General features: G+C 51.7%; 12 protein-coding genes across 12 annotated transcripts; 7 read left to right on the forward strand and 5 right to left on the reverse strand.

Annotated features, from left to right (window-relative positions):
• Positions 1-229: 229 nt before the first annotated feature.
• HETIRDRAFT_417152 (uncharacterized protein) lies at positions 230-1,540 on the reverse strand (the record flags this gene model as incomplete). Its single annotated transcript, XM_009547153.1, has 10 exons — positions 230-272; positions 331-400; positions 454-590; positions 647-663; positions 717-803; positions 871-934; positions 988-1,070; positions 1,124-1,169; positions 1,228-1,441; positions 1,492-1,540. The coding sequence occupies 10 exons, from the start codon at positions 1,538-1,540 to the stop codon at positions 230-232; spliced, it is 810 nt and encodes a 269-aa protein (XP_009545448.1).
• A 139-nt stretch (positions 1,541-1,679) lies between these two features.
• On the forward strand, positions 1,680-3,447 carry HETIRDRAFT_148593 (26S proteasome regulatory complex, ATPase RPT2). Its single transcript, XM_009547154.1, has 6 exons — positions 1,680-1,702; positions 1,755-2,372; positions 2,430-2,716; positions 2,772-2,987; positions 3,046-3,223; positions 3,274-3,447. Exons 1-6 carry the CDS (start codon positions 1,700-1,702, stop codon positions 3,319-3,321), a joined length of 1,350 nt encoding a protein of 449 aa, XP_009545449.1. The 5' UTR covers positions 1,680-1,699; the 3' UTR covers positions 3,322-3,447.
• Positions 3,448-4,835: 1,388 nt separating this feature from the next.
• On the reverse strand, positions 4,836-6,495 carry HETIRDRAFT_157257 (uncharacterized protein; the record flags this gene model as incomplete). The annotated part of the gene is made up of 7 exons (XM_009547155.1): positions 4,836-5,081; positions 5,137-5,302; positions 5,365-5,621; positions 5,683-5,750; positions 5,816-5,887; positions 5,950-6,107; positions 6,177-6,495. The coding sequence occupies 7 exons, from the start codon at positions 6,493-6,495 to the stop codon at positions 4,916-4,918; spliced, it is 1,206 nt and encodes a 401-aa protein (XP_009545450.1). The 3' UTR covers positions 4,836-4,915.
• A 412-nt stretch (positions 6,496-6,907) lies between these two features.
• Positions 6,908-9,648, forward strand: HETIRDRAFT_157258 (uncharacterized protein; the record flags this gene model as incomplete). Its single annotated transcript, XM_009547156.1, has 18 exons — positions 6,908-6,990; positions 7,073-7,249; positions 7,370-7,537; positions 7,604-7,689; positions 7,767-7,860; positions 7,916-7,984; positions 8,049-8,219; positions 8,286-8,306; positions 8,361-8,374; positions 8,436-8,481; positions 8,538-8,609; positions 8,669-8,681; positions 8,743-8,795; positions 8,859-8,989; positions 9,064-9,137; positions 9,200-9,244; positions 9,313-9,410; positions 9,471-9,648. 18 exons carry the CDS (start codon positions 6,908-6,910, stop codon positions 9,520-9,522), a joined length of 1,467 nt encoding a protein of 488 aa, XP_009545451.1. The 3' UTR covers positions 9,523-9,648.
• Positions 9,649-9,911: 263 nt separating this feature from the next.
• Positions 9,912-10,873, forward strand: HETIRDRAFT_417157 (uncharacterized protein; the record flags this gene model as incomplete). Its single annotated transcript, XM_009547157.1, has 5 exons — positions 9,912-10,007; positions 10,132-10,220; positions 10,280-10,397; positions 10,461-10,603; positions 10,660-10,873. 5 exons carry the CDS (start codon positions 9,912-9,914, stop codon positions 10,871-10,873), a joined length of 660 nt encoding a protein of 219 aa, XP_009545452.1.
• A 201-nt stretch (positions 10,874-11,074) lies between these two features.
• Positions 11,075-11,263, forward strand: HETIRDRAFT_163587 (uncharacterized protein; the record flags this gene model as incomplete). Its single annotated transcript, XM_009547158.1, has 1 exon — positions 11,075-11,263. One exon carries the CDS (start codon positions 11,075-11,077, stop codon positions 11,261-11,263), a length of 189 nt encoding a protein of 62 aa, XP_009545453.1.
• A 370-nt stretch (positions 11,264-11,633) lies between these two features.
• HETIRDRAFT_426546 (uncharacterized protein) lies at positions 11,634-13,402 on the reverse strand (the record flags this gene model as incomplete). The annotated part of the gene is made up of 7 exons (XM_009547159.1): positions 11,634-11,850; positions 11,924-12,207; positions 12,285-12,845; positions 12,887-12,997; positions 13,061-13,147; positions 13,209-13,222; positions 13,291-13,402. 7 exons carry the CDS (start codon positions 13,400-13,402, stop codon positions 11,634-11,636), a joined length of 1,386 nt encoding a protein of 461 aa, XP_009545454.1.
• A 513-nt stretch (positions 13,403-13,915) lies between these two features.
• HETIRDRAFT_426547 (uncharacterized protein) lies at positions 13,916-14,338 on the forward strand (the record flags this gene model as incomplete). Its single annotated transcript, XM_009547160.1, has 3 exons — positions 13,916-13,956; positions 14,018-14,146; positions 14,203-14,338. 3 exons carry the CDS (start codon positions 13,916-13,918, stop codon positions 14,336-14,338), a joined length of 306 nt encoding a protein of 101 aa, XP_009545455.1.
• On the reverse strand, positions 14,291-16,216 carry HETIRDRAFT_148596 (Metallo peptidase M24). The gene is made up of 7 exons (XM_009547161.1): positions 16,021-16,216; positions 15,783-15,942; positions 15,643-15,703; positions 15,272-15,549; positions 15,024-15,184; positions 14,751-14,965; positions 14,291-14,694 (listed from the first exon to the last, which is right to left on the reverse strand). The coding sequence occupies exons 1-7, from the start codon at positions 16,108-16,110 to the stop codon at positions 14,469-14,471; spliced, it is 1,191 nt and encodes a 396-aa protein (XP_009545456.1). The 5' UTR covers positions 16,111-16,216; the 3' UTR covers positions 14,291-14,468.
• A 74-nt stretch (positions 16,217-16,290) lies between these two features.
• HETIRDRAFT_433821 (uncharacterized protein) lies at positions 16,291-18,705 on the reverse strand. The gene is made up of 8 exons (XM_009547162.1): positions 18,488-18,705; positions 18,289-18,427; positions 18,130-18,236; positions 17,993-18,074; positions 17,909-17,926; positions 17,806-17,844; positions 16,983-17,746; positions 16,291-16,902 (listed from the first exon to the last, which is right to left on the reverse strand). The coding sequence occupies exons 1-8, from the start codon at positions 18,610-18,612 to the stop codon at positions 16,638-16,640; spliced, it is 1,539 nt and encodes a 512-aa protein (XP_009545457.1). The 5' UTR covers positions 18,613-18,705; the 3' UTR covers positions 16,291-16,637.
• A 320-nt stretch (positions 18,706-19,025) lies between these two features.
• On the forward strand, positions 19,026-19,626 carry HETIRDRAFT_433822 (uncharacterized protein; the record flags this gene model as incomplete). The annotated part of the gene is made up of 3 exons (XM_009547163.1): positions 19,026-19,259; positions 19,322-19,537; positions 19,594-19,626. Exons 1-3 carry the CDS (start codon positions 19,038-19,040, stop codon positions 19,624-19,626), a joined length of 471 nt encoding a protein of 156 aa, XP_009545458.1. The 5' UTR covers positions 19,026-19,037.
• A 961-nt stretch (positions 19,627-20,587) lies between these two features.
• Positions 20,588-20,865, forward strand: HETIRDRAFT_163593 (uncharacterized protein; the record flags this gene model as incomplete). The annotated part of the gene is made up of 2 exons (XM_009547164.1): positions 20,588-20,630; positions 20,687-20,865. 2 exons carry the CDS (start codon positions 20,588-20,590, stop codon positions 20,863-20,865), a joined length of 222 nt encoding a protein of 73 aa, XP_009545459.1.
• Between the last annotated feature and the right edge of the window lie 738 nt (positions 20,866-21,603).

Raw genomic sequence — 21,603 nt, forward strand, 5'->3', positions numbered from 1 at the left:
CATAAGTAACGGAAAAAGTTTAAGAAACGGGGTAGACTTATAATCTTTGATCACTGTGGAGTTTGATCGGTATGAGCTTGAATTGGCTTCACAATTGGGGAGCAGTGTTGTGAACTCTTGTAGGACAGACTGACCTGAAAAGTCAAGGAAGCGAGGTGATGGGTTGGCATCGAAAACATTGCAGTGTCATTGCAGAGCAAACACCATATGCGTAGAACGGTGACGACGATCATTGGATAAGAATCATCCAAGCCAAGATAAAATAGAACAGCCTGCATGTCGATGATTGTCAAATTGTCACCGTCAGTTCAGCAATATATCAATACTCACAAGAGAGGATATACAGCAAGGAGAATGCGCTGCGGATCCATTTTTGTTCCGTCGAGGAAATTGGCGGAGGCTGCGTATAATCAGGGAAACTGGTCTAGGTAGGAGAGTTGAAACAAATCGTACCCCATATGCACCAAGCCCAGGCGAGGATGGCAATTGGTGCCCGGACGTAGATGATGCGCACGAAACATGAGATGAAGGCAGCTATGTCAAGCGGCGCCACACAGTAACCGAGCACACACAGGCCCTGGAAGAATGATCTAGAGAAGAGGAGATGTCAGAAGGAGACAGCACTGCATGGATTTTTCAGGCGTACACTCGACCTCCCAGGAGCTGTTATCATAAGAATCAGATATCAATATGTTACGTCGAAGGGAGCAATTTACCTTTGCCTGTATAGTCACAATCAGTGAACCAACGCATACGATCACAACAACTGAGGTAAAAACACCGAGGGCTTGATCTGGAGGTGCCTAAGTCCCAATTAAGTATTTTGAATTAGACGGGTAGCTGGGAGAGGAGGTACCTGGAGGTACTCACGTTCACACTGAGCATAATCCCAAGAAGCAAGCATAATATAAGCGGCCCCCAGAGGTCCCAATCTCTGTTTGTTTATGTTCAAAACCAAGTCGATAAAGCGAGCGGCAGATATCTTACCTGAGAACTTCTCTGCCTGTCCCCTTGCGCACAGGGTATAGCACTTGAACTAGCTTGTTGTAAATGGATAGCAAATCCCGACCCTACGCAGCGATGTGGGTTACAATCAGTTGCGTTAGAAAGCTTGTACACATACAATGGTGGCCGTGATGGGTTCGTCCAGAGTATCGGCCCCGCTCGTTCTGAGTGAGGGGACATTTAAAAAATGCGGTGATCATGACTTGTGGAAACGGCGCGCACCGTGTTTCAACTCGCAACCCGCCGACGGTCTGTCTTGTTGAGGGCTGCCTCGGCGCGCCCGATGAGGACCCGATGTTTCCAGAGATAGTTGGTAGGGAGGAAGGTGATGCTAGCTGTTCGGGAGCGCGTGCCTTGCCCTTGTCGGGTAGAGGAGATATTGGGTCGGGGTGCGAGTATCCGGGGATGGAATCCTCATCCAAGTCGTCGTCGTCATCTTGAGGTAACCGGGTGAGAACAGAAAGAAAAAAATAAGGTCGACGTTACCTGCTTGGATGAACTGGGAGGTTGCGGTGAGCGGTGTGGAGGCGTCCATGGCGAATGCGCTGTCCTTGGCTTGGTGCAGACTGTTGTGTGCACACGTATGACAGAATATTACATAATTGACGCGGCCGCAAGAGGTAAGACTGACGCGTCGTGCAGTGTCTCTGGCTCATTCCAGCCTCGTCCACCTCCTTCCTTTGTCTCCAACACAATGGTATCTTTGGAGTTCTGAGCCCTTTTCATCCATTAACTCACCACAACTCAAGGGAAACGTACCATCCGGAATGCTGCCGCATCTCCCACCCGACAACAATCAGAACAAGGACGGGAAGGCCAAGGAGGCCAAGGAGCAGAAGAAGAAATGGGAGCCTCCTCTCCCGACGCGCGTCGGTAAGAAGAAGAAACGCGGCCCCGCTGCCGCCTCTAAGCTTCCCGCCGTGTTCCCCACCACTCGCTGCCGCCTCAAACTGCTCAAGTCGGAGCGTATCAAGGACTACCTGCTCATCGAGGAGGAGTTCATCCAGAACCAGGAACGACTGAAGCCAGAGACGCGGGAAGAGAAGAATGAGGAGGACAACACGAAGGTAGATGACCTGCGTGGGAGCCCCATGGCGGTTGGTACCTTGGAAGAGATGGTCGACGATGACCATGCGATCATTAGCACGGCCTCTGGGCCAGAGTTCTACGTCCCGATTCTTAGCTTTGTCGACAAAGATCTCCTGGAACCCGGCTGTCAGGTTTTGCTCCACCACAAGACACAAGCCATTGTGGGTATCCTGCAGGATGACACGGACCCCATGGTTAGCGTTATGAAGCTTGACAAAGCGCCGACAGAGAGTTACGCAGACGTTGGTGGGTTGGAACAACAAATTCAGGAAATCAAGGTGCGTCCACATTTCAATTCCTAGTGCAAATACGCTCACTAAACGCTCCTTACTCAGGAATCTGTGGAGCTTCCTCTCACACATCCGGAACTATATGAGGAGATGGGTATCAGCCCACCAAAGGGTGTCATCCTCTATGGTGCACCTGGAACGGGCAAGACACTCCTCGCGAAGGCTGTGGCAAATCAGACATCTGCGACCTTTTTGCGCGTCGTTGGCTCTGAACTAATACAGAAATACCTCGGTGACGGTCCTAAACTTGTCCGCGAACTGTTCCGCGTGGCGGAGCAGCACGCGCCAAGTATAGTCTTCATTGACGAAATTGACGCAATCGGTACAAAACGGTGCGTTCCTCGACGCTACTTTTGCGTGGTTCGCAGGTTCTACGATGTGGCACAGGTACGATTCGACGTCGGGTGGCGAACGAGAAATCCAGCGTACGATGTTGGAGCTGTTGAACCAGCTAGATGGTTTCGACACCCGAGGAGACGTGAAGGTTATCATGGCAACAAACAAGATCGAATCGCTAGATCCTGCACTTATTCGACCAGGACGTATCGATCGAAAGATCGAATTCCCATTACCAGACGTCAAGACCAAGCGGCATATTTTCAAGCAAGCTCCTCCTGTCATGACCGTCATGAACCGCAGTACTGATCCACGTCCTTGATAGACTTCACACATCGCGCATGAGCCTCAACGAGGATGTCGACCTCGAGGAGTTTGTCATGACGAAAGATGATCTTTCCGGTGCTGACATCAAGGCCGTATGTACTGAAGCTGGACTCTTGGCGCTGCGTGAGAGGCGTATGCGGGTGAATAAGGCAGATTTCACCGCGGCTAGAGAGAAGGTAACCGTGCGCTTGAATCTGCTTGATTCACACTCTGATAATATGTTCAGGTGCTGTACCGGAAGAATGAGGGAACACCAGAGGGCCTGTACCTATGATTGTATTTGCATGATTGACTGCAGTTTTCTTTTTCTACGCAAAGTGCGACATATGCCAGCCAGGTCCTACGAGGTTCGGTCGGATCCGGCCTCTTCATCAAATCCAGTTTGTTCTATCATCCCATCATGACTGCCCATGCTGAATACGCTTGCTGTGCTCAATGATTTCCTCCAATTATTCAGTACATCTACCCACGGTATGATGTCAAGGTCATGTGTGTTTCAGTTACTCACGATCCAGTGTCAATGTCCGAGTTCTTTTTCTGTTGAAGTCTGGAGATGGCAATATGGTGAGCATCCATGTCCTATGTGAAAGCCACACGAACACACCAGCTTTTGATGAGGCTTACCCATGCTGACACTATCGGAGCACCCATTGTCGCAAGTAGCCAACTATATCAGGTTTTGGTGGCTGGATTATTGTCCTGCCGATGCCCTGATGTCCTCCCTATAAAAAGTCATAGTTTCTGACTGCAGCCCAGTTTATTATCACCCTAATATAAACCCATTGAGTAATTTATACCAAACACACTATATTTGCCTACCAACACTCTTTCTACTACCTTTGCCTTGTTTAATTGCTTTGAAACAATAGGTTCATTACTATATGCTATTGAGCATAGCAGTTGTTGTGTTTGGTATAAGTTTGTGCCTTTATACCAAGAATGATGCTTTTGGTCATTTGTAGGGTATTTCTCTACCACAATAACCCATAAGGGGCACCTTGACTACACTAGTTGGAAAATTGCCTAAGGGATCAGATTATGATATCAAAGTGCCCATATTAGATATACTTGCTATGTTTTGGGGTTGTATTCTCACTTATGCTTCCTTAATGTATTGTGAGCCTTGCTCTTAATGTTAGTTGCTCAATTATAATTTACCACTTTTGAACAGAGTAAAAGCTCTATATAGCTAGCTCAAATGAAATAGTGTTATATAGGCTTTTTCTATACTTGGTTACACAAATTGCTATTGGGATCTAGGTTTATATAATAAAAAAAGCCAAGTGTGTATGCTCTTTTCTTTTTAATTGCAATGTGATAATGTCATTTCATGCTATAGCAATACTAGAGCTAATAAGTTGCCAATAATGTAGATAGCAGCAAGAGGGACTTGGCAAGATACTATAATCAGCATATGCGTTTGTGTGAGCAAAAAGTATATTACTAATGACTACCACATGATTCAAACATATAGCCTAAACCTAAAGCTTAAAGCCTTAAACAATTGTGGGCTTTATTATTTTATCAATCACTCTGTGCTGTCTTGGTGGCTAGCTTGTGTTCAACATCTCAGAGGTATGAAAATCTGCAATCAGCATATGTATTTTTCACGTAGGCAAAAAATACATCACTCTCTAAACATTGACCACCGCAGGACTCGAACCTGCAACCTTTTGGTAGCAGATTACGTAAGGCAATCGAAGCCAAACGCGCTACCATTGCGCCAGGTAGCCATGATAACATGAGATTAAGGCAGTACATCTTAACATATGTCTCCGAGTGGAATCCGTATATTTGTCCCGAACTTTGACTTTACGAAGCCATGATATGCATGATCTCTGTATGTACAATCCCACGTCACACTACTTTCAGACGTACCCATCCTTCCCTGGTACAACGCCGTACGCAGCCCCTCCCTTACCGAACATCTTCCTCAGATCATCAGCTAGATCGTCCGGCCTCTCGTGGGCGGCGAAATGTCCACCTCTCTCGTGAGAAGACTGGAACACAACGTTGCCGATAGTCTGAATCCATCTAGAAGAGCCGAGGTCAATCTTTGATGGATATTATGGGCGAGGTGTGTGCTCACGTCAGTGGCGCCCGCAAGAGCTCCATCGGGAAGTACGACACGCCGAACGGAATGGTGGACGTCGGCGGGTTCATGCGTTCGCCCGAGTGCTGCGTCTCGTAGTAGATACGGACCGATGCCGCAGGGCCCGCGCGCGAGAACCAGTAGATTGAAATCCATGTGAGCACTGCGTGCCGACCAGTTAGACGCGTCAGAGGAGCTGGATGTCACGCTAGGTTTCGGCCGCACCTTCGTCGTCCTCCCACTCGTACTTGTCCGTCCAATTTACGAGCTTCTCGTATATCCACGCGAGAAGACCCGCAGGGGAGTCTGCGAGGGAGTATCCGAGAGTCTGAGGCTGCGTCGACTGTTCCAGGAAATATCCATTTCCGTGTTGCCGGAACCATTGCATACGTGCGAGACCTTTAAGTTCTTGTTCTGTGTACGAGAACAGTGCATGCTTGATATAGAGATATGGGTGCCCAAAAAATGTTGGTGGGGTCGCCCTGTTCGTAGATCAATCGTGTGAGCAGTCGAAGGACAGACAGGAAACGAGAGAGAACATACACAGGCATGTTCGTGTGCCAGGCCTTGACATGTTTGGGCCCGTACTGGCCGGCTATAGCACGCGTGACCTGGTACGGAAGTACACAGTGAGGTAAGTACCGAGCCGTTGCCCTGAGACGAGTACGGTACGCACAAAGTATCCCCAGTCACCGCCCTGCGTGACGTATTCGTCGTACCCCAGCGCGAGCATGAGCTTATGTCCAACCTACACAAAAACGAAAGCAGCTATAGCCACGAGGTTCTGGAGCACGTGCTGAATGAGCTCACCTGAGCATACTCTTTGCCAGCGAATCCTTTCTTCTTTGGCCCCTCTGAGAAACCGTAGCCAGGGAGTCCAAGTTGAACGACATGGAAACTAGGATGGTCCGGCGACGACGCTATCAGCAAAGGAAGGAGTTTGCGACCCTCGATGAAGATTCCAGGCCCTTGAGTAAGTGTCAGCCATTGAAACCCGAAGCACGGCAGAAATAGGACACAAAAGGGTGAAGACTCACATCCGTGAACGAACAACAGTGGGATCGCATTTTTGACCTTGCTCTTCTGATGCAAGTAGTGGATCTCCAGCGTCCCATGACCATCCACCTCGATGCCCCGAGTAAACATCGGAAGCGTATTGATATCGGCTTCGTGCTTCCTCCAGTCATACCCTTGTCTCCATCGCGCGACGAGACGCTTGATGTCTGCGAGAGGAACGCCGTAGTCCCAGCCAGCCCCGTCGAGCTCGTCGGGGAAGCGAGCCAAGTCAAGCTTCTGCTTGAGGGTGGCGAGGTCGGCGTCGGGAATAGCGAGCTTGAAGGGAGTCTCAGAAGACATGGCGTGGGATGACACATGGTCTGGTACTTACAGGCCCTTTATATCAGGACGCGAACAAATCCGTCGCGGACATCGTTACTCTGTGTGAATGACTCTCGCTGGTTTGTTGATCGCCGACACTACGTCCTGAGGGCTTCTAGTAGTGAGAGACGACACTGAGAGGGTTTCGGATGGGTGAAATTGTAGAGCTGATATCTGGGAAGAACATAAGCGTTCCCGAGCGAGCGGGAAATGCTGGTGACCGGCTCAGTGACGTAAGGAGCCCAATTCAAGCATCGACGTCACGTTCTCCGGCCTACGCGCCTCCATGTGATTTGGCCTTGCCTGGGGTAGCACTCACATATGCTCTCTTTATATATCTCAAGCGCAACCACCACCCCACACACTTGTATAGGTCGTGCAATCAACCACAATGGGCCGCCCAACTGCTGCAGAGTCCAACAACGAGAGCCTCAGCGTGCGCGATAACCGCACGGGCAAGACATACACCATACCGTAGGTGACGCGTCTGGCACTACGATATGCCAAGTTCAGCTCATGCTCATGCGCCGCGCGATCGGACCTGGGATTTCTATAGAATCACCAACAATACAATATCGGCGACCGCGTTCAAGGCGCTTGCGGCCGCTCCTAAACCTGGTGAACGGGAGGAGAACGAAACTGAGAAGGGCCTCCGAGTATCGGACAAGGGATTTCTGAATACGGCTGTCATTCAGAGCCAAATCACTTATATTGATGGAGAGGCAGGAGGTATGCATAGTCGTTGTTTTGGGCTAGAGCTGCATATACTCACAAAAAGGTTTGCAGTCTTGCGATACAGGTGTGTAGAGACAAATGTTCCCCCAAAACTCTAGATATGAATATGCGTACACAGAGGATACCCGATCGAGCAGCTAGCCCTGCACTCGTCTCACCTCGAGACCGCATACCTCCTCATCTATGGCTCCCTGCCCAGCAAGGAGCAGTTCAAGACGTTTGAACGCGAAACCATGCACCACAGCATCGTGCACGCAGATGCAGAAGGGTTCTTTCGTTCTTTCCGGTATTGTTCAGAGTTTCTTCTGTAACAATGTGAGCATACGAGCTCACAAGATTGCGCTATGCCCAGCTACGACGCACACCCGATGGCCATTTTGACGAGCGCTTTCGCGTATTTGGGATCCTACTACAGCGAGGCGAACCCGTCGTTGCAAGGTACGCCAGAAACCCGACTTACATTTTAAAGAATTGGCCGTCTCATGTTGCATAATGCGCTATGTACGTATCACCAGGCCAAACGCTGTTCACAAAGGGTAACCCAGCATCGCTCGCGAATATGGACAAGCAGATATACCGATTAATTGGGAAGGCCACGACCTTGGCCGCGTGAGTTCACTTTCTTTCCGAATGTCTTACATGAAATGTATTCATATCTTTTCAGGATGGCCTATCGCGTCCGACAAGGACGTGAATTCGTCACGCCTCCCACAGGCCTTAGCTACACTGGCTCGTACGTCCGCTTCACCTACCTTGAATATTGTCTTTCCTCATCTTTTTTGTTTCGCGTTGAAAAGTTTCCTATACCAGATGGATCACCTCGGACAACAAGACTACAAACCGTCGCCTGTACTCGAGAAGGCACTCGATGTCCTCTTCCTGCTTCATGCGGATCATGAACTGAACGCGTCGTGCACAACGGTTCTCCAGACTGGGAGTTCTTTGGTAGATCCGTACTCTGCTATCGCGTGAGGACATATCAGTTGCATATCTCGTACAATGTGCATGGCGCTTACAACCATTAATATATACAGCGCTGGCTGTGCCTCGCTATAGTAAGTTTTCTGTCTGCTACCTTCGAAATGTCTGTCGCTGATGACTTGATGTAGCGGTCCTCTTCACGGTCCGCGGTTCTCAGTCATGAAATTGGAAACCTGATCACTGACGTATTGAATCTTGAGTAGGAGGTGCGAACGAGGCTGTAATTCGTATGCTCATTTCTGTCGGCAGGTCCGTCGTTGAACATGATGCGTGTCCTATGTACCTACTGACAGCAATTCTCCTAGTCCGGATAATGTCCCCGCATTTATCGAGGCGGTCAAGCGGAGAGAGAAAGTGTTGTCTGGCTTTGGCCACCGGTATGAATTTGCGAGCATTGAAATTGCTCTTTACTGAAGAGGATGAGTGGCTTTTATAGTGTATACAAGACAGTGAGCGTCTAGTCTTCTTCAGATCTCCCATTGTTTGACTCACTGTTTTGGCGACTCTTAGTCTGACCCTCGGTCATTCGTTATTCGAAAAATCGCCGATGAAGTATTTGCAGTGTACATACAACTCCCTCGCGCCCGGTACTCAAACGCTGACGTCTTTCGTACATCTGATTACAGGACTGGCAAGGATGAACTACTGGACACAGCCATGGCTCTGCACGATGCTGCGCTGAAAGATGACTTTTTTGTCAAGCGCAGGCTGGCCCCCAACGTCGACTTTTGGAGTGGCCTGATCTATCGCGCCATGGGTGAACCCTCTTTTCTGAATAGCTGTGCAGCAAAATGTAATTTTGACGGCAACTGACATCACCGCGCCGTATAGGCTTCCCTCTTGACTTCTTTCCCGTGCTGTTCGCAGTGCCTCGTGTGGTCGGCTGGCTTGCGCACTGGCGACAGGTATGATGTCTCCGGGTCCACGCAGTCTCCACGAGGTTGACACGGTTATTTCTGATTTTCAGATGATGTTGCAGGAGGGAGGCGTCAAGATCTGGCGCCCACGACAGGTGCGAATTTTTCGAACAAACGCCTGCCATCGCCTTCCGTCCTGATATTGATCATCACTGCATCACAGGTATATGTCGGATCTGGCAAACGCGATTACGTTCCCGTGGAGGAGCGAACACCAGTGGAAGGCGCTCGGGCATCTCCCCGGCCAATTCAGCACTCTGGGTGAGTACATTCAGATAATCAGTTGCCATCGCAGTGTGGTAAATAAGGGTTCCGCTCTAGAATCACCAAGCGGACAATGCTCGCCGCAAACAAAGGCAAGGCCAAGCTATGAGCCCGTCATTTTTGAAGGTCTCTGTTTTTGTACATGCTCCTCCTTGGGATGTGATTGCGGGGAGTGCCCGTGTCTTGACTAGGTTTTGTATGCTGTTGGGATCGCAATATATCGATGATGATAACGATAAACGCGTTCTAGCGCGAGGCTAGACACGGAACACGTGGAACACAACGCGCTAGCCACGTGCGGGTCACGGGCAATCTCCTGCCAAGCACCTGCTCGGTGCCGAGTTGGAAAAATGCCGGTTTTATGAACCGCACGGGCGCTCCACGCCGTCTCCATCCTCCTTCCGCACCCTCTTCTCGTCGTGCTTTAGAGTCCTCAAAGGCATCCCTGCCGTCCTCTTTTTCGCCCCCCCTCGCCCTCTCACTCCCGCGATTGAGAAAATGTTCTCCACACTCGTTTCCGCCACTCTCGTTTCTGTTCTCGCCATCCAGGGCGCCCGTGCTGCCTTTACGATCGACACTCCCGTTTTGACTCAAGTAAGTAACCTGTCCCAAGTTCATTAGCTTTCCGCCACCTCAGCATATGAGGGGGGAGGAGGCGATGGCAGACAGACTTGTAGATTCTCGAATGGTATCTCTGATGATGTACTCGCGTTTTTAGTGCCAGGATACCCACATCACTTGGTCGCAATCTCAGGCCCCTTACAACCTCCTCATTGTCCCAAGTGCTGATCCTTGCGGCGATTCTCTGTAAGCTTACATCTGAACTCGCTCAAATTTTTGAAAGGAATGCTGACCGCTTGTATCAGTGCTGACCTCGGCGACCACAATGGCCTTTCCATGACCTGGAAGGTCAACCTTGCCGCTGGCACGAAAGTGATGCTCTCACTTGAAGATGGCTCCTCCGATGAGGCTTGGAGCGCCGATGTGAGCTCCGTCCCACGCCGTACAATTTCCACCAAGCGCTGATTTTTACCCTCCGCTTGGCAGATCGTTGTCCAACCTAGCAACGATACCTCTTGCCTTTCCGGTGCCGCTGCCTCCAGCGTCATTGCGTCTGCGTCCGCCGCCGCTTCGTCCATCGCTTCCGCCATCGCTTCCGCCTCTGCCGTCACCTCTGCTGTTCCCACTACGTGCGCGGGCTCGCGTTCCTTGTTTGGTGTTGCCTCCGCTAATTTCGTCTTCTTAGGTTGAGCATCGCATACACTGGCAAGCCCGCTAGCGTTGTTACTAGTGCCGTAGCATCTGGCACCAGCTCGAGCTCCGGTGCTACTGTAAGCGCTCTCGGAGCTGCCAACGCCGGCGCCAACCCCTTCAGCAGCGGTGCCCCTGCCGCTCGTTCGCTCTATAAGCCTGCCATGATCTTCGGCGCACTCGGTGCAGCACTCGCCATCGCCCTCTAAACGATGCAACCCTCCGACGCGAGACCAGTAACCACAAACAATACGTATATACCCACACGATCTGCTAGCGTCGTTGTACCTCTGCGCCACGAGGGCCTTCTGGCGAAGTAGCCTCTGACGCAGATCACCTTTTCCCTCTTTATCTATCTCATTTTCTATCGGTTCCACTTGCCGAGTTTTATCCATACGTGATGGCGTTCGATGCTGGTGTCCCGGCGACGATCGGATGCATATTCTACTCTTCCTGCGTCACGGGTGGGACCTGTGCGGGTTCTTCGGGTTTCTATTTGTTTTGCGGGGATGTCGAGTAGCATGACGGTTTCGGGGGTAATCTGGATTCAACCTCGATATATTATCATTATTTCATGGCTGAACACATTTTATTATTGATTGCCGTCTGCTTGATTCTCTATCATGGTGTGCCTAAGCTCGTTTGAGATTTAGCAAGGTAGTAACCGTCTCCAGACAGTCATTCTGTTGTGGGGTACAATAATAGGTACCATAGTGTATCGTGACGAAGTGAGCCGACAGAAGTTGTTTTGCGTTGGGTTGGTCCTGTCGGCCCCGCGCCGTCATACATAGCAACGCAAATCAAACACCTAGCACTTTTATCTTGTCGAACTGAAGCTGGCCCGCAACACAGATGTTGTACATATGATGGCCGCATACTATCGTAATCTACTAGAGTGACGATGCATATAGAACACTGTTGTATCCTACAGTGCAAAACAACCTGACTTGAGGCACCGTCGTCAGCTAGTTACGTTGACGGCTGTGGCGAATATCGAGTGGGCCTTTGAAACTTAGCCGCAGATGGCATCTCTTGGATGGGGCTTGCTGGAGGAGACATCGCCAGGAAGAGAGCGTTCGAGCCGTGTGTCATCAGGGAAATCCGGGCAGCTCTGCCGGTGAACGTCTTTGGGTCGAACAGTTTCTTGAGGCCATCCAAGTCTTCCTTGCCTGGCAGGGTGGCAAGTCTAGCAAGCGAAGACAAAAAGATCAGCACATTTCTGGCAAAAGACACGGTGACGAAGGCCTGGATATGCGTACATGCTCTCGAGCGTTGGCAGGACGAGGAAGCCGTCTTTGAACGCGTCATACTCCGTTACTTCATCAAGCGCATGGCGGACATCATCGCTGTCCAATGCGCGCAAGTACGGAGACTCTGGCCCCTCTGCCTCCATGATCGTCCTTCGAAAGACGTTGGACAGCCTGTGCTTCGGTTGGTCGGTGTCGTGGTGGTCGCTCAATAGGGAAGGCGAAAGCCAATGCGGCAATCGTGCGCAGCACCAGAGAGGACGGGTCGTGGTCGATCCCCAATCAACGATGGAGAGCTACGTATAGAGGGGTCAACAGAAATGAGGCGATCGCAGACGATCGGAGGCATCTGCCAGTGGGACGGATGACGTACAATTTGGGCCGGATCGTCCGGGTTTACAAACACCCTTTGAAGCCCCAGCTCGTGAAGGTCCAGCGAGAATTTTGCTAGCTCTGCGTCCCCGTTGTCTAGCGTTTGACAGTGGGGGATGATGTTATGTATGAGGCTGACACATCTTTCGACTAGTAATTGGCCGTCCTCGAGTTCGCGTTGGTATGCTTCCGGGGCACCTTGCGTGAAGAGCGCTCGAGAAGAATCAAGCTCACGCTGGGCACAGGCCTCGAAGTATTTACGAGAGGAGGGGAAAGGTCCGCGGTCAAGGGGAATAGAGACACGCCCGTCGACATAGAAAGACGGATGTGTGAGAGGCCCAACCACTGTGCTCCCTTCGATCTGGAATGGTTCGGCGAGAGGCGATGGAGGTGACGGAGGCGTGAGAGACGTGCGTAGAAATTGAAGACTGCCAATGGAGGAAAAGTGATGATGAGAAATCTCAAGCATAAATCTGGCGATTTGTGCAACCAGAGCATCCTGCGTATCTTGAGAGAGGCGATCAAAGATGCTCTCCAATTTTACACCTGGCGCCTGTGACACCTGTAGGAGCGTGGAAATGCCAAACAGAAGACGAGACCAACCTTCCCCATCAGGATGAAGGGACCAAGTGGGTGTTTCGGATCCAGTTCATACGAGAGAATATTGGGCACAGGAAGTGTGGTTTGGTCGGCGATGTATTTCATGGTCGCAACCTGACCAGGCGTAAAATGTCTTCAGTATTGCGAGATGCCGACACCAAGGGGTATCCGATGCACCTCTGATTCGATGATTATGGAAGGCATGTGAGGTGATGCGACACGAGCAACGATCATATCTCCTTCATGTAGTTTGACAGAGAACGTCTGTGCAATGGTTTAATTTCTGCATGTCACGAACGATAGCGCGTAACACGTCGGGACTTACCCTACTAAGCTCATCTGAGGGAGCCAAGAGGAATTAGGACGTGAATGAAACCGTACTCCGGAATGAGCAGAATGGAATCCACCTTTGCCAATGGCATCGATGGCCTTGACTTCTTTTCCGAGACGCTCCGAGACGACCTGCCCGAGTAGCTCTAGAGTAGCTTCTTTGGTACTGAGAGCTTGTATGGGTATCATTGTAGATCCGTATGAGATATGCTATTGCGACAACCAGTCTAGGTTCAGGACAAAAGGGTTGATCCATCGCATTAAGAGTCAGAGGGCTTGGAGCGGCACTAGGGACACGTGCTGAAGACGTCAATTGAAACCGTCAGTGCGCATGCCGCTGCATGGCTTTTATAGCGCGATACATATCTTCAGTCCAGAGCCTCAGATTCCCGGCCAGCCAAGCCCACTTGAGAGAGCTCCAGGTATTGCAGCAATTTTAGTGAGATGAATGAGGGTAGTGCACGTAAAAAGCCGGCCAGGATTTGAGGGTGTTTCAGAATGATGAATGGGCATGCAGGATGCTTCAAGCTTCCTTAGTTGACACTTGTGATATTGAAGCAGATTGAAGATGGCAGATGAGCCTGAGATCTTCGCACTCAGGAGTCAGCAGTGGTGTTGAGCGATATAGTGACTTGACTTGCCTTTTAGTACTTCGTGTGGTGGAAACCAAATATAGACCGCACAAGATCCTGCTCTATCACCATGTTGGATAGCACAAGTGCGGTGACCGATTGGCACACTATGTGAGCACAATTATAGTTGCATTGCAAGTTAGTGTGCTCACCGCTGAAACCCCGCAAAAAGATCACTCCGAATTCCATTCGCTACGACCAAACACGCCACGATCGCGAAGCAGGTCCTCGAGGTCGACCGGGAGCTCCAACCCCATGCTGTGAAGAGAGAGCTAGCCGTAGAGGGCGATGTCCTTGTTGCGTGAGTTGAGGTCAAGGAGGCTCCGGCAAAGTTGCTGATGCGCTTTGTGCGTGCAGGACGTTCTCGACGTTGACAGTTCGCTTAGCTCGACTGACTCTAAACGGATTCCTCGAAAGCGTAGATCTCGTCGTGCGAACGATAAGCGAGTTTGGTGAAGAGGCAGAGCGACTTCTAATAGCTTCGGCATCATAGCATCTCCGTGTCAAGAAAAAAAAATACATTTTGTAGCAACGACCGACTTCGCTTCATTTGTTTGCTTCATCCCCGAGCAACTATTCTGACAAGTCCATCATCGATGTAATCGCCCCTAGCATCTCTCGCCTCACTTTGCCTCCTCGCTCTCACCGTTCGTCTTCTTCGCCTTCTTTTTCGTCTCACGCAGCTTCTTGGTCAACAGCTCCTTCAACTCTGGGTCCTCTAGTTCCTTTTCAGTTTTGACCAGCTCAGGCTTGTACCAGATCGGCGGGTGCGTCAACAGTATAGGGCCAGCTGGCAGGAGGGCAATCGTGAAGTGGAACGCAGCAACGAAGGTATTCGATGGTGTGTAACTGTCATTTGATAGATGATCAGCTGCAATATAAGGAGAGGAGGTTTTGACACTGACATAACTTCGTATGGCTTGACCAAGTTGTGCTGCACGGCCTCTTGCAATCCCATACGCGCGCGTTTTTCATCCTCTAGTACGCGAACATTGAAAGGGAAGGGTCCTGCCTTCTTCTGCACCTCTGAGAAGATGTTGCGAGAAGTTTTCAGCTTGAGCTGGTATGTCACGGTGTGATCCCGCTGATAGATCGTGGTCCGGGATTCTTCCAGCCGGGCCTGTGCTCAGTCATGAGTAACAGACTGCGCAGGGAAATGTCGAAGGCAGTAAGCTGACCTTTCCGTCCTCACCAGAGGAAACAAGGACATCCATGCCGTACACCTCGCCCTCAGCAAATGTCGCCGCCTCGAAGTCGCGCTTCTGGCCCTCCGATGGGTTCAGGATGATACGCTTCTTCCCATCGATGACATTTTGCGTTTGCTGGCACGACAGCATACCTGCAATCCGTCGACGCGATCAATACACCTTCCAGAGCCGTCCGCGCAAAAAAAAACTCGCGAACAACAGTAGGCTGCGGCGCTCACCCTCAACAGGTTTGCAGTCCCACGCGGCTGTCACTTTGCCGACGGCCTCTGTGACCGCCCAGTTTTTGTTCCCGACCTTGATCAGACGCATCGCGACTTCGGCCGCGTGCCAGGCCGCCTTGAGCGCATCTGCGCGCGGTCCAGTGACGGGGTCAGACTCAGACGCGCCCACGACGAGAGTCTCGGCGCTGATCGCAGCAAAGCCGTCAATGTGCGCGCCGATGTGGAGCTTCACGACATCACCCTTCGCGAGGGCCTGAGAAGAAAGAGGATCCGAGCTGTATTCCACGGCACCCGTGTAAAAGGGTTTCAAGAAAAGAGCGGATTCATGTGAGATCAGAGAGGGCTAATGACAAGAGAAGATGACGCACGCGAGGGGGGAGAAGTGTGCTACACAGTTGTTCACGGATATACTAGTAGGGAACGCGAGACCTAAGTCCACCGACTCCATCGTCAATCGATCGCACATGGTGACGGAAGCGCAGGGAAAGGGAAGAAAATGCAGACGCACCCTTGCTAACTTTGACACCCTTCACGGACTTGTTATACACGGCACTGGTGCCCTCCTCGACCAGCTTGTCGCCCTCGATGCATAGGTCGAGAACCTTTGCCCCCTCGACAGACAGCTCGACGAGCTTCTTCATGACATTATTTACAATATCTGCAGCCACCTATCTCCACGAAAACCAAGGTCCGATCAGCTCTTTTTCTCCCTCGAAAGTTGATGGCAAGCATGCTTAAAAACTGACCTTGTACTTCGTAACATCGGCCTCCGCAGTAGAGCGAGGCTTCTCTGCCGAGGGGACGGGCACGGTGGCGGGTTGCTCTGTATCAGACATATGTGCAAGGGGGGGATACAGAGAGAGATTGGAGGATAAAAAGCTTGGAATCGATGCGCGACGGTTCCAAAGCGGCTGCGAGTCACTACAAAATGGGCTACAAAGATCTAGTGATCTTTCACACTCCGAAAGCTATAGTAGTGTCTACTGTTCTGACGGATCGAAGCGGACTCTTTGACTGTGAGCTATTATGGGATCCATCATTCAATATCAGTCATGCTAGAGAAGATGCAATTGAAGCCTAAAATGTATATGAGTGGTCAACGTAGTACTATGAGGTCAACCTGATTGGTACCAAAAAATCAGATTGCAGGTATATGGTATGTGTGATGGGGTATCAAAACGTATGATCCCAGCGAGACTGGCGCGCCAGCGACAATGTCGATCTATGTATGTGTGTACCAGATGCGCGAAAAGACGCGAATGGGCACGCGAAGTGAAGACTAAGTTAGTATAAATCGTACGTAGTCCTCGAAAACAGACTGTTATAAAGACAACACCCTTGAGCTTGCGCTTCGGAGCAATCGTCACGAGCGATTCGACACGTATTCCGATTTGTCTGGAACAGGTGGAGCCTCGTCTGTAGTCCGTTTCCAGGCGACAAATCCGCGCACACATCGGCAAATGTCGAAGCGAGTTGAGGACGACGATACGGAGCTGTATCTGATGTTTTCAGGCTGTCGAGAGATGCGATCGCGCCAGATGCGCCAGTCGGGGGGGTCATCGGGGGGTGGACACCAACCGAGCGAAGCCTGAACCACATCGCGCATCCCCATCCGATCTGCCATATCGCTGCGAAGTAAATACATCGTCAGAAACTATAGCAAGGAAAGAAGGGCTTCGGTGTGAAGTCGATCGAACAAGCTACTCACTTCTCCCAGTTCATCCAAGCATATTCGAACTGGTCCCTGGCCGTATTTCGCTTTGGATGTTCCCGGACAATCTTAACGACCGGATCCTTCCCATAGAGCCTCTCATATGCCTCCCAGATTGCTTCCTTGCACCCCTTCACGACCTGCACCGCACGGGCCAGATGCATCGGTGCCGACGCAGAAAGGTGGTGTGAGGGACCTTTGTCGGACCTGATGGAGGACGCGTCCGGTTCATCCTTGACGGTCGCAGGTCGCAGATGCCGAAACGGCGCAGGATCGATTATCTGATCTAGCGTGGAGCCATCTGTTTTGCAACGGAAGGAGTTGCGGCCAGACACGACGGGCGTGTCCGAAAGAGGCAAGAGAACCTCAAGCGCGGGGAGGGCGCGATAATCTTGGAAGATGGTGGCGAGGTAAAGTGGGACAACGGAGGTGAGCTGTCCATTCAGCCAGCGCGAGTTGAGCATTTCTTGCCATGCTGCCAGCAGTTTAGAGTGGTCGAGGGGGTCCTCTACGTTCTCATCGTCCCAAGGTATTGGTGAATGATACTGAGATGAATCTTGACTCCCAGATTTGCTCTTGGTTAATCCTTCAGATGAGGTGTTTGGCTTGAAGGAGGATGATCGGGTATCATATGTGAGAAGCGAGTTTCGACTGCGCGTTTTGAATGTTTGTGTTGAAGTTTCAGCTTCAGGTGATGACGGTTGGTGATGCGGTTTGGAGACTGGGCGCCCGCCTGGAAAGATGAGATCATCTTCCAAGAGCTGAAAAATTATATCGCTGTTTCGATGACTAAAGCTTCATGACGAACAAAACAGCTCACCTCGAAGACACCGCCAGGTTTAAGAACGCGATTCACCTCCTATATGAGTGAGTCAGCGATGAGCCATAAGTAATTGAAAAAAGCCTCAGACTGATAGACAGACCTCCAACAGAAATTGCCACTGAAAATGAGACACGCCGAACGTGAGCTACGGTCTCCAGTCGCCATTCGACAAGGGGAGACTCACTTCGAATTCAGGAACTCCCAAGGCACCATAGGATATTCGCACCATGTCGAACGTGCAAGCATCATAATTGAGTTTGTCCAAGCTGCCGGCGACCTATGGTAAGAAATTGAAGACATGAGCGATGTGACTGCACGCACTAATCGCCATGGTCCCATATCACCCGACTGGCGATACTGGCCATGTCGGGGAGCCGATGAAGATTTGGTTGAATGTGGCGTTTGTCCAGGCCAACGACCATGCAACGCTGCGCTGTGGTGTCAGAAGAGGCAGGAATATGGAGCGGATAGAGAGCTCACAGGGTATTTGCGCGCCATTTCGATATCCCAGTAACCACACCCACAGCCCAAATCAAGAATCATGGATGGAGGGGTCTCGAACTGATGAATGGTCAAGCCGCCCACCAGGGAGGTGAGGAAGATGTGGTCCCAGACGCTGCTGTAGAGGCGGGAAAGCGGTGTCAGCGGAGTGGAACGAAGGACGTCGAATGGAACGCACAAATCGACCATGTCGGTACTAGAGGAGATCAAGGGATAATTGAATGGCTGCCTCTTGTGGGCCTTGTCTTTGAGCAGGTCATGTTCGACGTCCTTAACGGTGGGGGGGTCTGGGAGGACCACCATGTTTGCTTTCCGTCTGAGGGCGACGGGAAAGTATCTGAGGGGCGGGGTGAAGAGGGGTGAGGGGGTTGGATGAGGCAGCTTGAGAGAGTGTTGTGGACGAAGGGAGAGTGGAGGAAACTGAGTAATTACTGTCGAGGGAGCGGGGAGCTGAGGGACCACATGTCAGGACGCGCCCTCAGCTAGGTCCCACCCAATCTTCCAGAACCACGGCGGGCCTGCCCGATCGAGATCTGCAAACGCATGCTGAAAAATACATTCGCAACCCAATCCGAAGGGGAAACGGAGTCCGCCCCGCTGGCTCACACATATCCGACCTCGTCCGACCGGCCGCTGCTCCCCGGGGTCCCGTGCCTCCAGACCGACGCCTCTGGCACCGCCTGCTCACCGCACCGCACCACTTACTCTAGAACCGTACCTGCACCGCGATGAGCTCTGCCCGAGGCCTACGTGTCGCCTTCGAGGCCAGACACCGTATCCTCACCTCGTCCTCCTCTCCGCTTCGGCGCTATGCTACCCCCGCCGTGTTCCACAAGAAAGAGCTGGACCCACAGCTCAACGGCTACCCACAGCTCCCAGATCTCTCCAGACAGACCCTGCCTCCCAGGGGTTGGTGGGACATGCAGATGAGGCGCAACCTCGGTGACACAGTCCGCCTTTCACTCCACCGCGCCCTTGACCGTATGTGAACTCCTCGCTTTCATTCCAACAGCTGCATGAGCAGGAGGAGCTCTACTCGATGTGGGGACCAGACGCCCCCCATGTCCCTCCTCCCACGGCTCTCCTACACTTCACCATCGCCACCCTCGGCTTCGTTACCTTTGGCTTTGCCTGCAAGTACATCCTCATACCCGAGCGCCCGTCCATCCCCCGACAGTACCCGTATGACGGTCTGGTCAAGGAATTGGGTGGAATAGAGGAGAACAAAGTAAGTTTATCCACCGCCATCTGACACGGGACTTCGTGTATTCATGCTTCGTGAAGCAAAACGCAGAAAGTTTGGAGGACGAGGAGTGACCGTTGTATATCCAGAATGACATCTTCGTTGACTTCTTTCCCAACACGGTTGTGTTGCATCTCCTTTGGCTTCATTGACCCTCGATTTTCTCTATTTGTGGTGCTCCACCGCCATACTCAGTCACAACCTCGGCGAAGTTGCCCTATGACCCACTCTCGTCCCGCTCGATCGACGCCGCATTGCAGCTCAAAATCCGGCCGAGATAGCCATCGAAAGCTCCGGACACCCTAACAGGTAACGATATACTAGCGAGATACACCCACGATCGTTCGCACTCAGAAACCTACTCCAAATCAAGACCCGGCCAGGAACAAGGACCGGAGCACTAGCCCGTCGCGTCCTTTTTCACCTCTTGCGGGGCGGCCTCCTTGGCCTTGGGTCAGTCTCATCGCAACCACACAGGTTCCATCCATCAAATGGTCCTACTGCGACCGGGTGCATTATAAGTAACTCGAGATCTTGAGTTGATAAGACTCGCATTGGGCGCGACGCGTGAAGCTTGAAGAGTTGCCGTCATAGCTCGTGTATTGTTGTCGATTGTTGGTTGCGATTGACCCTGGCGCCAACCCTACGCCGCCGGCCGTGTCCACACAAGGCTACACAAGGTGACTGTGCGTGCTAGGAGCTGCGTACTAGATCTAAGTATGTGGGTATGACACGAGTGCCAGTGAAAACTTCAGCATGACGGCACACTGGGTCTTCTAGCCCGTTTCTTCGCCGCAGGGTAATGCTAGCCAGTTCGTAATGCTAGGTAGTCAGGCCACTCCTAGCCACTCACTGATTCAGCCACGTCTTCTTCCGCGTCTTCCTCGCGAGGGCGCTGATGCTGTGACGTTGAGGTGTGGGCCAGGCTACAGCAGGGTGCCGAACGCGTTTGCGAAGCGAAATGCGTGGCAAACATAAATCATGACGAATAGCCTTGGCCGCGTCCTCTTGTGCTTACTTATAAGCGTCCATGACATGCTCCAACCTTCTGACAGTTCGATCAGAAGGTTTGCAACAGGTGCGTCATGTGTGTTCTCTTTTGCGCGTGGTGTGTGGCAACAACTGAAATGCCAGAGTATACAGAACGTGGGTTCTCGAGGGAGTCCAGGCCGACTTCCTCCACCGCGCGAATTCTGTCGCCGATGCGAATCGGACAGAAATCTTTGAAGGGTGCGTCTTCGAACCGGGCGCGAACTTCGATGGGCCCTCGGTCCAGAAGTTCCGACTCGCCTCCCTTTCGCCACAAGGAGTGATGATCGCCAGATTCTGTTTTCTTCGTGGCAATGGCCCGATAGCCATGCGCTGATCAGTCTTCCAAAGGCGCCGCTGTCGACCCAGTTAGCGGTCGACACATGCGAACACGGTCGGCAACCGCTGTTCCAATTTGCCTCGTCAGCTGCTACTCAGGCTCGAGAGCGCAGCGGTCCGTGATAGTCGATAGCCCCGCGTCTATGTCTTTGCCTCGGGTTCCTATTAGAAGATGCATTTGCCACCATGTCTCGCCTAGCCGTACACATTAACTACTGCATACCTGTAACCCCCGTCGTAACTCCACAGGTCCATCGCTTGCTTTTAGTGTGGTCTCGGAAGGCGTAGCATTTTCACATCCGCTTTGCGTGGCAACTTGTGGTAACGTATCAGCTCTCCCTCTTCTTCTGCCAGTCGTGCGCGAGCGTCGGAGGCTTGCTATGTCCCGCGTGCGTGGCTATGATCAGATCAAGTGAGCTGCTTACCTTAGATTGACGCAATTGGCTCTCCATCCAGGGATCGTTAGCGTGGTGCAATACTGATGCAATGTCGCAGTTGGTTTGGATGACCGTGCGGGTCGTGTTAAGGAATTGGTGAGTCCCATTCCCATTTGAAGATGAAGATATAGGAGGGCTAAGCACAACTCAGCGCGAGCCACGCTCGGCTTTTGGAAATGCCTACATCAGCCAGCAGAATTCCTCAAACCCAATTTCGACATATTCTGTTGATCTTGTCGTTCCACA

The sequence above is a fragment of the Heterobasidion irregulare genome, assembly GCF_000320585.1.
Source record: "Heterobasidion irregulare TC 32-1 unplaced genomic scaffold scaffold_04, whole genome shotgun sequence".
Classification (NCBI taxonomy): Eukaryota; Fungi; Basidiomycota; class Agaricomycetes; order Russulales; family Bondarzewiaceae; genus Heterobasidion; species Heterobasidion irregulare.